Source organism: Rhincodon typus, chromosome 4, assembly GCF_021869965.1.
Source record: "Rhincodon typus isolate 14 chromosome 4, sRhiTyp1.1, whole genome shotgun sequence".
In the NCBI taxonomy this organism is placed as follows: domain Eukaryota; kingdom Metazoa; phylum Chordata; class Chondrichthyes; order Orectolobiformes; family Rhincodontidae; genus Rhincodon; species Rhincodon typus.
The window spans coordinates 35,051,313-35,068,091 of record NC_063335.1 but is presented as its reverse complement, the minus strand read 5'-3'; the positions used below and the strand labels follow the sequence as shown (position 1 = coordinate 35,068,091).

The window sequence follows — 16,779 nt, the reverse complement described above, 5'->3', positions numbered from 1 at the left end:
ACCATTACGGTCCTCCTAATTCTTCGTCAAGATGGCCGCTCAGACCTCCCAGCCGGAGACAAGGGTTGATCTTGTCCCGCCGCCGCCTCGTTGTTCATGCGCGTGGTGGATGACGTCAAGCCGGGAATAATATGGCGGCGGACTCCTCCGGGCCAGGACTGTGAGTACAACCCGAGCGAAACCGTATACTTGTACCCCAGAGAGAGTGTGAATGTTCATTATATACTGTGCACCTGTACCCCAGGGAGAGTGTGAATGTTCATTATATACTGTACCCCAGGGAGAGTGTGAATGTTTATTACATACTGTACACCCGTTCCCGAGGGAGAGTGTGTGTTGACTAAATACTGGGCAGCATTACCCGAAAGAGCATGAAGTTTAACATGTCCTGACAGCGATACTCCATAGATTGGGAATGTCCGTTATGTACTGTACACATATATCTCAGAGAGAGAGAATGTATAGTGTTTACTGGACGGTGATACCCCGGAGATGGGGCATGTTTATTATATACTGGGCAGCGATGTACACCAGAGAAAGTGAAAGTTTATTAAATACTGGGCAGTAATACCCCAGAGAAAGTGAGTGATTTGATTCAAGTTATTATCACATGTACCTAAGTTCAGTGAAAAGCTTTGTTTTGTGTGCAGCACAACAGATCACTCCGTACAAAGACACAAACATCATAGGGCGATTGAACAAAGCAAGGAATACAAACGTATGGCTGCAAAGGTGTACAAAAAGCAAGATCAACTTTAGACTTGAAATTTGAGAGGTCCTTTCAGAAGCCTAATAACAGCAGGGAAGAAGCTGTTCATGAACCTGTTGGTGTGTTTGTTTAAGTTTTTTTTTTGTATCTTCTGCCTGACGGAAGAAGTTGGAATACATTATAAACTGATGAGAGGGGTTTTTGATGATATTGGCTGCCTTTCTGCGGCATTGAAAATGGTAGAGGGAGTCAATGGATGGAAGTTTGGCTTGTGTGATGGTCTGTGCTGTGTTTACGACCTTCTGTAGTTTATGATGATCCTGGGCAGAGCAGTTGCCATACCAAGCCATGATGTATCCAGATAGAATGCTTTCTGTGCTGTATCTGTAAAATTTGGTGAGGGTTCTTATGGACATGCCAAATTTCCCTAGCTTCCTGTTGTGCCTTCTTGACCGTCGCATCAGCATGGGTGGTCCAGGACAGATTGGTGATCATCACTATTGGGAACCTGACGCTCAGATGGGGAGTAGATGGGGCCTGTCTTCCTCCTTGCTTCTTGAAGTCAATGGTCATCTGTTTAGTTTTGTTAACATTGATGGAAAGATTGTTGTCTTTGCACCATGTCACCAAGCATTCTATCTCTTCTTTATTTTGTATTGTCATTGTTTGATATCTGGCCTACAACGCTGGTGCCATCAGTGAATTTGCAAATGGAGTTTGGACAAAATTTCACTATACAGTCAATAGTGTACAGGGAGTACAGTGGGGGCTAAGTACACATCCTTGTGGGGTGCCCATCCTGTTGCCAATCTTCACTGGTTATGGTTTGTAGGTCAGGAAGTCAAAGATCCAGTTGCAGAGGATGGAGCAGAGGTCTAGGTCTCGGAGTTTGGAGATTAGTTTCACTGGGATTATAGTATTGAAGGCAGAGCTGTAGTCAATAAGTAAAAGCTTGACATTTATTACAACCTGGACGGTGATACCCCAGAAAGAGAGCAAGTGTTTATTACAACCTGGACAGTGATACCCCAGAAAGAGAGTGACTGTTTATTATATCCTGGACAGTGATAATTTAGTAAGAGTGAATGTCCACCATATCCTGGACAGCGATACCCCAGGACAGTGAATGTCAGGTATATATTGGACAGTCACACCCCAGGGAGATTAAATGTCCACTGTGTACCAGACAGCAATACCCTAGAGAAACTGAATGTGCATTATATACCAGACAGTGATACCCCAGTGTGTGTAAATGTCCACCATAAATTGGACAGTGGTACTCCAGGGAGAGCGAATGTCTATTATATAGTGGACACCGTTACCCCGGAGAGAGTGAATGCCCGCTGCCTGCCAGAAGGTGATACCCTAGAGAGACTGAATGTCCGTTCTATAGACCGGATAGCAATACCCAGAGAGACTGAATGTCTGCTGTAAACTAGACAGTGATACCCCACAGAGACTGAATATCATATACCGGATTGTGATATGCACAGAAACTGAATGTCCATTTCATAGCAGAAAGCAATACCCCAGAGAGACTGAACATTCATTCTATACACTGGACAGTAGTACCCAAAGAGAGATCAATGTCCACTGCAAACTGGACTGTGATACTCTAGAAATCAGACAGCAATAGACCACTTGAGAACTAGGCTATGATACCACTTGGGAGGCTGAATGTGCCCTCGAGAAACCGGACCATCATAGACTAGAGTTGGACTGAATTTCCACTTAAGAAACCTGACATTCATAGCCCAGAAGGAGACTAAATATCCATTCTACACTGGACAGTCATAGACAGAGTGACATCGAATATCCATCTGTAATCCAGACAGTCACAGTCCATAGTGAGACTGCATATCTAGGCTTTATACCAGATGGTTGTAGCCCAGAGTGAAACTACATGTCCATTCTATATACTGGACAGCAACACACCAGTCAGGCTGAATTTCCACACTATATCCATCATGTGAGGCACAATAGTGAAATAATTGCATTCTTGAGAAACATTTTGACAAGTGATTTTTATCTCACAGAACTGGTGTTGCATCTGTGATAAGACACATTTCTCAATGTTTAACCCTTTTCTCTTGATAGGTTAGGATGGCTTCTCAGTTGGCTGCCTACTTGGTGTCCCACATCTTTGTCTCTTCTCAAGGATGCTGAGGATAAAATGTTACAGGGTAAGGAGAGATTATTTAGCTTTTCTGTCTATTGAACATTCTTCATAGATTTTGCTAAGTCCTGATTTAGAATATAAAACGGTGGCTGCATTTACAGAGTGCTGGTCCTTGTAATGCATAGTATATGGACAGTGGAAATCAGAAATTAAAACAAAGTGCTGGAAGTAATCAGTAGTTAGGGCAGGATCTGTGGAGAGAGATACAGAATTATTGTTTCAGATCTGTTACCTTTGATCAAAAGGGGAGGAAGTTAGAAATATAATAGGATTTTGAGTAACTAGTGGATGGAACAAGATCAAAAGGAAGGTCTGTGTTAGGATGAAAGAGAGAAAAGATTAAATGACAGAAGTTAGTCTTCCAGAACCAAAGAGAATGATGATGTGGGAAGAAAAGAAACAAGGAACCAAAATATCTGCCCCGAATCGGTGTGCCACTGACTGAAAGAAAACAAACAAAACAAGCAAAGGAAAAATAAAAGGCATAAATTGTATTGTATTTAGCTCCTGCTTACTTGTCAGTTGATTTCAAAGTTGAGATTATTCTCTAAATTAATAGTCCCTATAAGATCAGCAAAGACTCATTGCAGCCAGACCAGCAGGCTTCATGTGTCCAAATAGCTAAGCAGATCTAAGCAGTACCAATGCTACTTTTTATCCTTGATGAACTCATCTGGTTCATTAATATCCTTCAGAGAAGGAAACTGCCATCCTTGATGCTGCCTGGTCTGCTGTGTTCCTCCAGCTCCACACTGTGTTATCTCAGACTCCAGCATCTCAGACTCCAGTATGGCTATCTCTGCCATCCTTAACTGGTCTGGCCTACATGTGACTCCAAACCCACAGTAATGTGGTTGACTCTTAATGCCCTCTGGGCAATTAGGGGTGGGTAATAAATGCTGGCCTAGATGACGACACCCTCATCCCATGAATGAATATAAAAAAGCTACTTCTCTTTCTACTCCTGCTTTAACTGATTGACTCTAACTCTCTCTTCATTGATCCTGACTCTGAACCTGCTGTCCCATCCTTCATTGCTTTAACTGTCCAAGTTTGCTTCACAGTGTGTTGGGCAGGCCAAATCATCTATATCAGGGGTGAGGTGAAGAGGGCGTGGAGATAGGGAGAATGTGTGTGTTTTGGAGGGGGTCTGTTGGAGGTGGGGCAGGATTGGTAATGTCATTGGATCAGTAATCTAGAACACCAGGCTAATGTTCTGGGGACATGGGTTCGAATCCCACATTGACAGATAGTGAAAATTGATTAATCTAATGGTGACCATGTATTCACTGTTGATTGTTGTAAAACCTCACCTGAATCCCTCCTTAAGAGAAGGAAATCTGCTGTTTTTACCTGGTCTGTCCTCTACGTGACTCCAGATTCACAGCAATGTGGTTGACTGCCTGCAGGCAATTACGGTTGGGCAGTGAATGCTGATCAGTAATGCCTACATCCCATTAATGAATTTATAAAAAATAATGCCTGACTCGAGACTTCCAAAACAAACTTTCTACCCTGATCTCCATTGCAGCAAGTGGTTACCAGGCGGGCAGGAGAAAACACTTCAAGGGGGTCCTCAAAGCCTCCCTGAAAAGATGCAATATCCCTATCTTTTCATGTAATCTCTTACTGAAGACCACCCAAGCTGGAGAAGAAGCATCCATGAAGGTGCTAACCATCTCGGGCATCACTGACAGGCACAGTTGGAGGCCAAGTGTAAACAGCAGAAGGTGTGTAATCCTTCCACCCACCTCTTCAAACACCACCTGGCCTACCTGTGACAGGGAGTTGAGAACCATTGTTGGTTTGTTCAGCCACCTTAGGACTCACAACTGCAGAGTGGAAGAAAATCATCTTTAGTCTCCAGGGGCTGCTTGAGAAGGAGATTGTTTGCTTTGGGCATCTAACCTTAGGCTGGATATAGTGCCTGGGGAGATTGTTGAGCATGCATTTACCAGGGTGTTACTTGGGACAAAGAGACCGACCTGTGGTGAGGGGTTGATTAAACCTGGGTTAATTTCCTGCTAGAGGGGAGGTTAAAAGTAATGTGATCAACCTTTCAAAAAAATATGGACTGAGGTAGATGAGAAATTACTGTCTCCACTCGGAACTTACAAGCGACAGATATAGTTTTAAAATTTGAGTTAAGATGGTTAGCGGTGAATCCAGTAACCTTTCATTGTATAAGAAGTTAGAGGGATTTGGAATGCCAGTGCCAGAAAGTCATCAATGCAGAATTAATTAAGGTGTCTCAACACAAATGGACGCTTAGTAGAAAGTAAGGGAGAAGCGATTTATCTACTTCAAAAGATGGACCCATTGATGGTTGATAATTACTGTACTGAAACAAGGGAAATGTCTATGCAAAATAATTGGCAACAGTTAAGTAGTGGAGAGAGACAATATAATGGTTGTATTGAAGTTATTTCTGGACTCAGCAGAATGCTTTCTCACATTGTGGAGTTCCATCAAAAACCAGGGTACACTGTGTCAGTTGAGGAACTAATCTGTTCCAACCTCTCTACTGAAAACAGTCCCCTACCTTGTTTGTCTCTGCTGTAATCCTTCCAGTTTTGCCTATACTGAAAAATGTATTTAAATAGATTTTTGTTTTGAAAAAATATAGGAGGAGGACAGATTGTTTAGTGAATTAAACGTCACGTTCTCTTCTAGTATGGCATCCAAATGTTATCATTACAATCTAACCTGTTGAACAGAATGGGTCTATATTTCTCTGGATTTTACAAGAAAGATGACCTTGGGGTAGAGGTAGGAAGCTGGACACAGTTGCTGCAAGGTTGTTTGCTTTGACTGGAGAGTTTAGAACTGGGAGTCACTGTCTCAGGATAAGGGTTGACCGTTTAGGACTGAGATGAGGAAGATTGTGAGTCTTTGGAATTGTAGTAGAGATCTAGGGATGCTCAGTCATTGAGTATGTTCAAGATTGAGATTGATAGAGCTGCCTTCTTGAATTGTTGCTGCTTATATGGATACATCCACAGTGTTGTTAGAGGGGACCTATGACAGTGAAGGAATAGTAATATAGTTCCAAGTTGGGATGGTTTATGTCTTGTGCCCTATGCTTCTAGGTGGTTTGCTGTAAAAGAAATCTTGTAAGGTTCCTGTAGTGTATTTTATAGACATACACACTGCTGCCACTTTGCATTGGTGATAAAGTGAGTGAATATTGAAAGTGGTGGATGGAGTGCCAAACAAACTTTGCCCTGAATAGTGATGAACTTCTCAAGTGTTGTTGGAACTGCAGTCATCCAGGCAAAAGGAGACTATTACATCACACCCCTGACCTGTGCCTTGTTGACAGGCTTTGGGGAGCCAGGAGGTGAGTTATTCACTGCAGGATTCTTAGGCTGTAAGCTGCTGCTTACTCACAGTATTTATAAGGCAGGTCCAATTCAGTCAACCTGAATCCTTAAAATCCAAGTTAGATTGCTGATTCATCAGTTTATTGTTTGACTAATTTGTTAAGTTCAGAAAGAGAAAATGCAAATCTGATTGATTTTAACTACTTTACATTTTGCAGGTGTCAGAAGTAAATTTACGAAAAAATATATTACGCTATCAAGTGGCAACAAGATATGGACACTAATATTCAATCAGGACACTCATAACAAAACTCCACTTGTTCTGATTCATGGATTTGGAGGGGGAGTTGGACTTTGGACTTTGAACTTTGATGCACTTAGCCTACAACGCACTGTATATGCTTTTGACCTCATAGGTTTTGGTCAAAGTAGTAGACCTCATTTCAGCTCTGATTCAATACTGGCAGAAACACAATTTGTGGAGTCTATAGAGGAATGGAGAGCTACAGTGGGAACAGAGGAAATGATTTTGTTGGGACATAATCTTGGAGCTTATTTGGCTGCATCATACACAATTAAATATCCACAAAGGTAGGTAGAAAACATTTTGTATGAATAACAGTTTTGAAGAATTAGGAGGAAGGTGCAAATTTGGAGGGTTTTGGTAAGCAGTTTTGATAAATCAGTAGTTGCTAGTTATCGTCACCATTGAAAAAAGTCTAACAATTTCTTTGACATTTCTGCACATAAAACGTAACTTCTGTCAAGGTGTGGGCTGTAGATTCCTGTCTAGACTCAGCTAGTGGGCTGTAGATCCTCCATCATTCTTGATCAGTATTATTCATATTGTGCTTTCAATGTTTATTATTCGGATGCATTTTTCCAACCAATTTGTGCGGCTCCAACATTGGAGCTCCAGCTGTTGATAACCTGACAAACCTGTTGAAGAATGAGAGTCAAACCAGGAATTGAAACTCAAAATGACAACTTATAATTGTGAGGGATAGAAAAAGCACATTAAGAAGAAAAATAAAACAAACTTTCAGCTGTTTTATAAAATTAACTTCTAAATAACAAAGCTGTTGTTTAGGATGTGGATACGATTAGTTAAATGTTCTGGCCCGTGACAGCTTCAGAGGGAACTATAAGTCCGTTGTGAGAAATGAAGGACCATACCTCATATTATCATGGCAAATATCTAGAAAAGGTGAGACATAAACAGGAAGGAAGCAAGAATAGACAAGTCCTTATTTGCATGTTAACTTAATCTTCCCTTCCATATAGGAAATAAATCAATCAGAAATTTTATAGTGTAAATAACGAAGAATGAGAGTTGAAGGGAAGGAACAAGGAAATTACTTACATGTTAAGTTTATAAAGTATTAGGTAAATAGTATTACAAATATTAGTCCTGCCTCTCCCTAGTGATTAATTCTTCTTCTCTCATTCTTCACCAAAAATTCTGCTCCCCTCTACATTCACTTCATCCCTTCCTCACTCCTTTTGAAGTGTTTGACTAATTGCAGTATTAATTCCTTGCTCAACCCCAAGCTAGCCATTAAGTCCCACATCTTATCCAGTACAAAGATCATCACCTTCTGTCTCTGCACTGTTTCTACTTTACACTCTTAAAATTAGAGGAGTCAAATCAGGAAACACTTTTACATACACTGTTATAGAAATCTGGAATCTCTCCATCCCAATAGACTGTAGTTGGAAGGGTAGCTGGAGCTTTCAAAATGGAGATAGATTTTTATTTGATGGGGTCACATTAACAACAGAGAAATGTCCATCACATTCAAGAATCATACAGAGGGCAGAAAATGTCGTGACCAAAACAATCCTGTTTGGTGGAATGATGCGATGATTTCTGAGCAGTGCTGATTTTATTCTTTTATGGGATGTGGGTGTCTCTCACAAGGCTGGCATTTGTTACCAATTCCTGATTGCGCTTGAACTAAGTGGCCTGTCATTTCAGAGGACAGTTAAGAATTAACCATGTTGTTATGGATTTGGAATCACTTGTAAGTCAGACTGGGCAAGAATGACAGAATTCCTTCTCTATATTAACAAAACTGATGGGTTTTTAACCATCATCCCTAAGGGTCAGCATGATCACCATCATTGAAACTATTTGTATACTCCAGATTCTTTGAATTTAATTTCCACCAGCTGCCATGCCATGTCCTCAGAACATTAACTTGGACCGCTCTGGATTATTAGTCCAGTAACATTACCACTATGCCACCATCTCCCCATCAGTTGATTATTGCCCAAGTTACACTACAGATAGTCAGTAATGATATACTGATGAGGTAACACCGGTGACACATCAGCAAGAAATACAAGTTCAACCGGTTAAATCATGGATAGCATTTCTCAAACTGCTTGTAGCATTTGGTATCCTTGTGTACTTCTATTGAAAGAAAATGACATAAGTGCAAGGAAGAAAGAGAAAACATGTTCTTGCTCGTTCATCCAAACTACCATAAAGTCACTTCAATTAAAGAAAATGGTGGGCAGGTTAGGAAATCCTAGTTTATGGCTGAGAGAGGTTCTGATGAGACTGCAGCGGGAATTTTAATCTAAGGTGGGAAACTCATATCAGATGGATTTTACACCTGCCCATATTACTTGTCGATTTGAAACGAAAGTAAAACTTGGCAAGCTGTAAATTCAAAAATGTACCCAATGGCATTTTGTTCCTCACTGGCAGGATAAGTTAAATTAGCCCCAGATTTTAAAGACCAATTCTTATACCATCAATAGAGCTTTCACTCTCTTAATGTAGTCCCTTTCTTTGGTGTTTCTCATTTTTCTCCTTGTTCCATGTTTTGTTTCATGTTAATCCCTATTTTTGTTTTATTTCTGTATCTCCCTATCGTACTGTTTTCCTCTCTTCCTCTTTCTTATCTGTTTTTCTCTGTTTTTGTGTCTCTTTCCCATTCCGTTTCTGTTTTACTAATGTATTGTTCTGTTTCTCTTTGTGTTTCACCCAGCACCTTATGTTTCTCATCTTATTTTCTGCATGTTCCTCTCACCCTGTATTCTGAGTCTCTCACCCCCTTTCCTGTCTTGGTTCTTGGGTGTTGCTCAGTTGAAGCAAGCATAACAAAGCTGAAATTTCACATTGTACTTGCAGATGTTATAGATTTGAACCTATATCTATTTATCTAGCAGTTTCTAATCATGTTTTCAGTACTGTGATAAAACCTGTATTTCAAAGTTCAGCTTCAGATAATACAGCTGAATTGAAATGACCTGATGCAATTTACTTTGAACACTTAGAAAAGGCATTTATCATTTTATCAATTGTTGTTTTATTTTGTTCAACTTCCTCATTCAGTTCTTTCTGTTCCTTCCATTCTGCATTTGTGGGATTATTTCTTCTGAATTTTCACACTGCTACTTTAGAGGCATTGAAGAGGTGCTTTATAAGCCACTTTTCTACCTTTGGATAGCTGTAGATCAGCAGGCAACAGTCTTGTTTCTGAGTGGGAAGGTCATGGACTCAAGACACTCCTCTTCTAGAGACTTGAACACAAAATCCAAGATGACAATCTAGTGGAGTACAGAGGGAGTGTTGCACTGTTGGAAGTGCCATCATTCAGATAGAGCAGATAGGACCTTGGTTTAAAATCCAATCAGGTGATTATAGAATATCACATGGAATTACTTTGGATAACAGCATAGTAGTTCTTCCCACTGACCTGGGCCAATATGTATCCCCAAATGACATTACTAAAGTTAACTGGTCGCTTTCTCATTGAATCTGGGATCTTTCTGTGTGCAAACTGACTGCCATGTCTCCTGCGTTATAACAGTGACAACACTTCAAAAATCAATTCAGTGCTGTAAACTGCTTTATTCTTTAATGGGATGTGAATGTTCCTGACCTATCCTTAATTTCCCTGAATTGAGTGGCTTACTAGACCATTTCAGACGGCAGTAAAACTCAGCCACATTACTGTGCATCTGGAGTTACATGTAGGCATGATTGGGTAAGAAAGGCAAAGTTCTTTCTCTAAGGAACATTATTGAATTAGATAGGCTTTTACACAATCAATGATAGTTTGATGCCAACATTACTGAGACCAGCTTTCAATTCCAGGTTTGTTAACTGAAGTGAAATTCTACTATCTGTCAAGGTGGAACTTGAACCCATGTCTCCAAAGCATTTACCTGGATCTTTAGATTGCTGATTCAGCGACAGTACTGCTAGGCAACCGTCTCTCCTTGTGAAAGGCACACTAGAAATGCAAGTCTTTAATCAGGGATATCACACCCAATATCTTAAGTTAAACAGATGTGTAAGTGGCTATTGTAGAAACATATAACAGTGAATGCATCTGTTTTGTTTAGGGTAAAGCACCTCATTTTGGTTGAGCCATGGGGATTTCCAGAGCGACTTAACCACACAGAACAGGAGCGACCAATGCCAATCTGGATAAAAGCCCTAGGTGCAATCCTGAGTCCCTTCAACCCATTGGCAGGCCTTCGACTGGCTGGACCCTTTGGTAAGAAAGAATATTGTATGTTGATCCTATTTCACAACAGAAAATTCACTCTCAGCTGTACACTAGCATTGGTGCACAATGTTACAGGAGTAATTAACAAGAACACGTATCTGAATGCAAGTAAACATTTTCTAACTTTCATACTGGAAGTTATTCTCTCAGAAAATGTGTTGCTGCAATAGATGCCACATTCTATAATGTTAAGTTATTTTATTCTGCTGTTTCCAGATTGTGGCTTTATCTAAATAACAACTTAAGGATTGAGAAAGAAGCCCTTTGACCCTCCAGAGTTGTTTGTTTCACTGACTGTATCTGACTCTCCTTATCAAAGATCCAACCTCCTTGGGAAGCATTATATCAAAACAAAAAGAGGCCATTCAGCCCTTTAACCCTGTTCCTGTATTTAATTCATGATTGATCTGTATTTCAAATCTACTTACCTGCCTTTGCTTCATATCTGTATACTCCTTAACAACAAAGATCTGTCAGTGGTGAAATGTTTCTTAATTTATCACAGGTCCGATTCTGGTTCAACGATTAAGGCCAGACTTCAAACAAAAGTTCTCCTCGGTTTGCGAAGATGAAAATACTGTCACCGAGTATATTTATCACTGCAATGCACAAACTCCCAGGTAAACATAGAGTCGTCAGTGCTAGATGTTTTAGTCCATTTTTTTTCCTCCAGCATAATTGTTTCCTTGATCTTTATGGCATATGTTTTGAGCTGAACCATAAATGACAGTAATGACAGTTGTATTTATAAATGGGAAAATTTGGAATCGCTGTCCTTTAGAAAAGAAGATTGAGAGGAAATTTGATAGAGTTGCTTAAGATCATGAGGGATTTGGGCAGAGTAGATCAGGAGAAACTGTTCCCTTTCTTTGGGGGGGTGTAGTGTGGAAAAGGAGTCCAGAAGCATTTGACACTGATTTTATTAATTAGCAAAAGAATCAACGATGACATGAGGCAAAACTTTTTTTATGCTACAAGTAGTTAGGATCTGGAATGCAGTGCCTTACAATGTAGTGGAGGCAGATTCAATTGTAGATTTCAGAAAACAATTAGATTATTATCTGAAGAGCAAAGATTACAGCTATAACAAAAGAGGAAGGGCGTAGCACTGAGTGAGTGGTTCTGTGCACTGACAAATGTACATGACAGGCAGAATGGTCTGTTTTTCTAACTGTAACCATTCTACAATTCTGAACTGCTCTGGCAGTGAAAAGTAAACCCCTTTACAGAGTAAATTGAGTTTAAATGAAACATCAATAAATATGAGATTGGTTTTGGTTGTGCTGACAAAAAGCTAAAACTACAATATTCAAGAAATAAAGTAGTCAGGAATTTATGATTTGCACTGAGCTTTGTTTGGATCATGAAAACTGCATCTTTCATTAGTTATTAAATATAAAGGCTCAGATAGGTTTTATTCCTGGGAAATCATAAAGTTGGTGTAGTACAAATAAACCTTTAAATCAGTGCTTGCCAAATTAGTTTCCAATGTGAAACTATTTTAACTCTTGAAACTAATGTGACGGCGCCCCCCTGTTGCAAAACCGGAACTGCACTAAAACAGCACCAATCCCTTTGTGCTCTCCCCCCACCAACACAAATACATACACACAATGTAATCAGTTTCCCATAGGATCCAATAGAATACTTAAATGGAATAAAATTGTGTTTTTCTCTACAACAAGCTCATTCCACTTCAATAATGCAGCAGTAAAGTGCAGATTGTATGATATGACATGGGCGGGTGGGGAGGAAGGGACCGAGAGATGATCTGGACAAGGCCAACTCCAGATACTGCCTTCATGCTGGTGTAGGGGAGGGGAGCTCATGACACCATTTGTTGTTTCAACGACCTGAATTGGATCATTTTGAGAGCTGTGTCTTTAATTACTCATCCATATTTGCATGGAATGATTGCTTCCTCATCACTGTGTTTTTCACCCTCTTTCATCCACAGCCCACTCCACAACTGTGCTTCCATCAATAACCAGTTTCTTTTTGCCATCTCCTCTGCATTTAAATTCATTGTTGTCCTGAGTTTCCAGGGAATTGAAGATGTCACTAAGAATTTGTCGTCTGGCTGGCCATTCTCATCCTGGACAAATTACTCAAAATTTGTTGTTCTATTATTAGAATATATTGCAGTTTCTAAACAAGTCTCAACCCCTCTGACAAACAACTCTCTAACCATTGACCTATCCCCAGCATTCATTTTGGGGTGCAAAAACAGACCGAAGAATTAAAATTGGGACATATAGGGAAAAGATTTGGGAAGCACTGGGTTAAATTTTGACAGTTCTTTCCTTCACGTACTAAGTGAACTGTTACAGCTGTCATTGAATTGTTCCATCTCAGAAATGGTATAACTTTAACAAGCTATTCAAATTCCTCTCCATAGTCAATACCTGATGGCTATTACAAAGTATTGCAGACTTTTCAATCCACCCCAGTTGAACAGGAGTTATGTGAGAATGGAAAGAAAATTTAGGTGTTTCCTATCAAGTTTCAATTTTCCCCATGTTTTTAGTGGTGAAGTTGCTTTCAAGAACATGACTATACCTTACGGCTGGGCCAAACAACCAATGCTATTGCGGATCAATCAGATACAAGAGCACATCTCCATCACAGCAATTTATGGAGCACGCTCTTGCATAGATGGCTACTCTGGAAAACAGATCAAAGCACTAAGACCAACATCCTCTGTCAACATAATAGTAAGTAATGAATTCTATATTTCAAGATCTTCGCTCTCAGATGTCAGTTTTGAGAACCCATAAGGCCTGTACACAGTTCATCGAGAATGGAAAAGTGAAGGGACCTGTGGAATTTGCTGCTGACCTCTATTTTGTGGTAATTTGTGGGATAGGAGAGGGCCAGTACAAGAAGTTCCCAATTGAAATACATTACAGCTTTGGGTGCTATGTCCAGCATGCCATATCCCAGTGTTCTTGACAGCTAGACACCCAAAGAGTGGGAATTACATGGGATTTATGTCAAAGTAGATTTTTTTAAAACTACCCATTTGTCTTTTTTGTTTTTGCTTTGTTCTGCAGAACTCTGAGTGGTTTGACTCTGTCAGAAAAAAGCCTGGAAAATTACCATGTTGAACTTCCATGCCTATTTGCTTGATTTCTTTAGCAGAAGGACTGACCTCTGCACCCAATTCTCTGATCCATTCATCTCGTCTCTCCCTTCATATTCACACATGAGGAATTAACTTCAGTCCTTCTGCTCTGAGACTTTGTCATGCTCACATATAAGCAATGAACATTTGAATAAACTACTAAAATGTTTTGGAGTTTCATTCTTGGTCTTTTTTCACGTACAAAACCCCCTTCATAGGCTAATGTGAACTTTACCAGAGCTCTTGTGATCTCATCTAGCTTCTCTTTATTGTAACTTTGATTTCTGTCTCAACTTTTTTTGGGGATTTGAAAGCCAGTTTGTAATTACATTTTAATTTGACCAAGTGAGATCCATTTTCTGATCTTTTTGTTAGGTGACTAAAGTGAAGTTGGAGCTTAAAGCAGATTGACTTTATTCTATAGATTGGCTGAGCAAGCTTGTAGGCTTGAAGGCCTATTCTTGCTCTTATTTCTTAGGTTCTTGTCTACATTATGTACAAACATATAAAAGAAATATATACTTTAAAAGATGCAGGGACCCATTCTCAAGGCTTTTTACTTTTTTTTTAAATTACCCAGTGGCTTGGGAACCTATAGTTTCTTTTTCTTTCTTCATGGCAATACCTTGACCAATTAGAGTTTATTTGTCAACGAATTACCGTTCTTTATTCATGTAATATAAATGTTATGATTGTGTGAAATTTGGAATTCTTGCATTTGTCCTGATGAGAGCAAGATAAAAATCTTTGACAATATGTCTTCCTTTCAGTGAAAAACCTAGCAATTATTCATAATTCTTGGAAAACCCATGGGGTTAAATCAAGGCCCAAGAAGTTCAAACTAGTCTTTGAACAAAATTACATTTGGAATTGGCAGATTATTCTAATTAATTGCTGGAACTAAAATGTTCAAATCACCAAATTATCATAATAATTCATTTTTCTTTAAGTATTATTAATTTGAACAGATGCATATTAGAAACCTCTGGTTACATGCTAATCACCCACCTGAGGTCAGCTGATTGTTTGATGTTTTACAATTTACAGTACTCGTAGATTTGTTAGACTGTAATGAAGTCCTTCTTTTCTATGACCATGCATGATAGTTTTCATTACAGACAGTCTTCCTTGAGAAGTCTTTGATACATGTCTTATCTTTAGAAAACATAACTGCCTACTGAAGTGACCTTGGTGATTTAACCATTTTAGCATTGGCTATGAAGTAGAATCATCTGTTAGTTCTAAAATTCACTTTGTTCAAAGACTCCAGTCTGAATCCTTGAGTCTTTTTTTAACCCTAGGAGTTATCCCAGAGTACAGTGGAAGTTTGCTGTGTGCAGTAACTGCATGCTTGCTACATTACAATTCAAAAATTTCTTTGTTCACGGTAAAGTGGTTTAGAACTTCATGAAGTTGTGAAAGATATTATAGAAATGCAATTTTTTTTCAATAGCAAATAGATAATCTGATGAGAATACTATTTAAAAATTACGAGGGAATCAGGACACTTTTTTTTTCCAATATCATGAAAAGATAGGTTGATATTTCTAGAAGAAAGGAAAAGTACTACCTGCTTTTGAAAGTTATCTACAAAAGTTTAGTTTGTTTCTTTCATTTTATCAATTCAGGGAGTGAGGAAAAATGTCCTTTAAATATGTGACTGTATTTGTTTGTTAGATCATTTGGTTTTCATATTTTGAATAAAGGCTTCTGGATGTTTTGTTTCTTTTGAGGTCTGAAGTATAGTCTTATAGAGGAATAAACCAATCTATTGTTTAAAAGCAGTTGACAAATAGGCCTTGCTGACTGTTGATCTGGCATACTACAAAAACTTAAAAATCTCATAGGACAAATGGGCACGCTGAAAGCTTCATAAAATGTAACAACTTTGATGTAAAGTTGCATTAAATATCAAAACTAGAAATAATTCAATATATTTTGTCAGCATTAACACGTTTGTCATTCCTTTTGCTTTATAGGCAATTCGAGGTGCAGGCCATTATGTGTATGCTGATCAACCAGAAGACTTCAATCAAACAGTTCTGGGAATCTGCAGTACTGTAGACTAATAATTGTACTGAGAATTTACTGTTCTGTACTTTAACAATCGCAACACTGGGAATCTGCATTCCTGTAAATTGCCAATCAGACAATGCTAAGAATCTGCAGTTCTGTATATTAATCATTCAGTCTTGGATTTCTGCAGCACTTCTAACTAACCTGTGCATTTCTAATTCAAAATGTAATGAATGCAAACAAGGAAGTCAATGTAAACTACATGAGCATCAGAAGTTGCATAATCCTTTCTGAAACTTTGAAATTCAAAATGAGACTCATGCCAATATCTTCCTGCTTTGTTGAAACATTGTTTTGAAACTATTTAGTAGTGTTATTACCAAGTTTTAGTTTTGATTACCTCTGCCATGACAGCATTTAATTGTGCAATATTAATTCTGATGTCTTATAACTATTTAATATATTTGTGCAATTTTAGTGGTCTGATTACAAAGATTTTTGCTTTGAAAATATAAAAGCTGTTGAAAGAAATTTATTAATTTAAATTTACACTTAAAATATACCTTAGACGACAAATTATTTAAAAAATATGTTTTGCACTAGTCTTCTTTTCATTTTCTCTGTATTATTTGCTCATATAAGTGAAGTCAGTGCACTCCAACCAAGTAATTTAATGCATGAGCACTCTGAGGCATTTCTGAGAAGCGTGATAAATTTCTGTGTCACTGAGGATCTTTCTATGTTTTAGACTAAGATTTTGGTCACCAATCCCCTCTTTCAAAGAATTCACAGCAAGAATCACATTGCGTTGATACTTTGATCTGTGTCTGATATTGGCTGTCTATAGATACTTTTAGCAAAAATTTAACTATCAGAAACCTATGTTAAATTTTAGAAGA

General features: G+C 38.8%; 1 protein-coding gene across 1 annotated transcript; it reads left to right on the top strand.

The window, feature by feature from the left end:
• The first annotated feature begins 12 nt into the window (after positions 1–12).
• abhd5a (abhydrolase domain containing 5a) lies at positions 13–16,465 on the top strand. Its single transcript, XM_020528786.2, has 7 exons — positions 13–160; positions 2,807–2,892; positions 6,430–6,802; positions 10,574–10,728; positions 11,246–11,360; positions 13,268–13,454; positions 15,844–16,465. The coding sequence occupies exons 1-7, from the start codon at positions 132–134 to the stop codon at positions 15,931–15,933; spliced, it is 1,035 nt and encodes a 344-aa protein (XP_020384375.1). The 5' UTR covers positions 13–131; the 3' UTR covers positions 15,934–16,465.
• Positions 16,466–16,779: the final 314 nt, after the last annotated feature.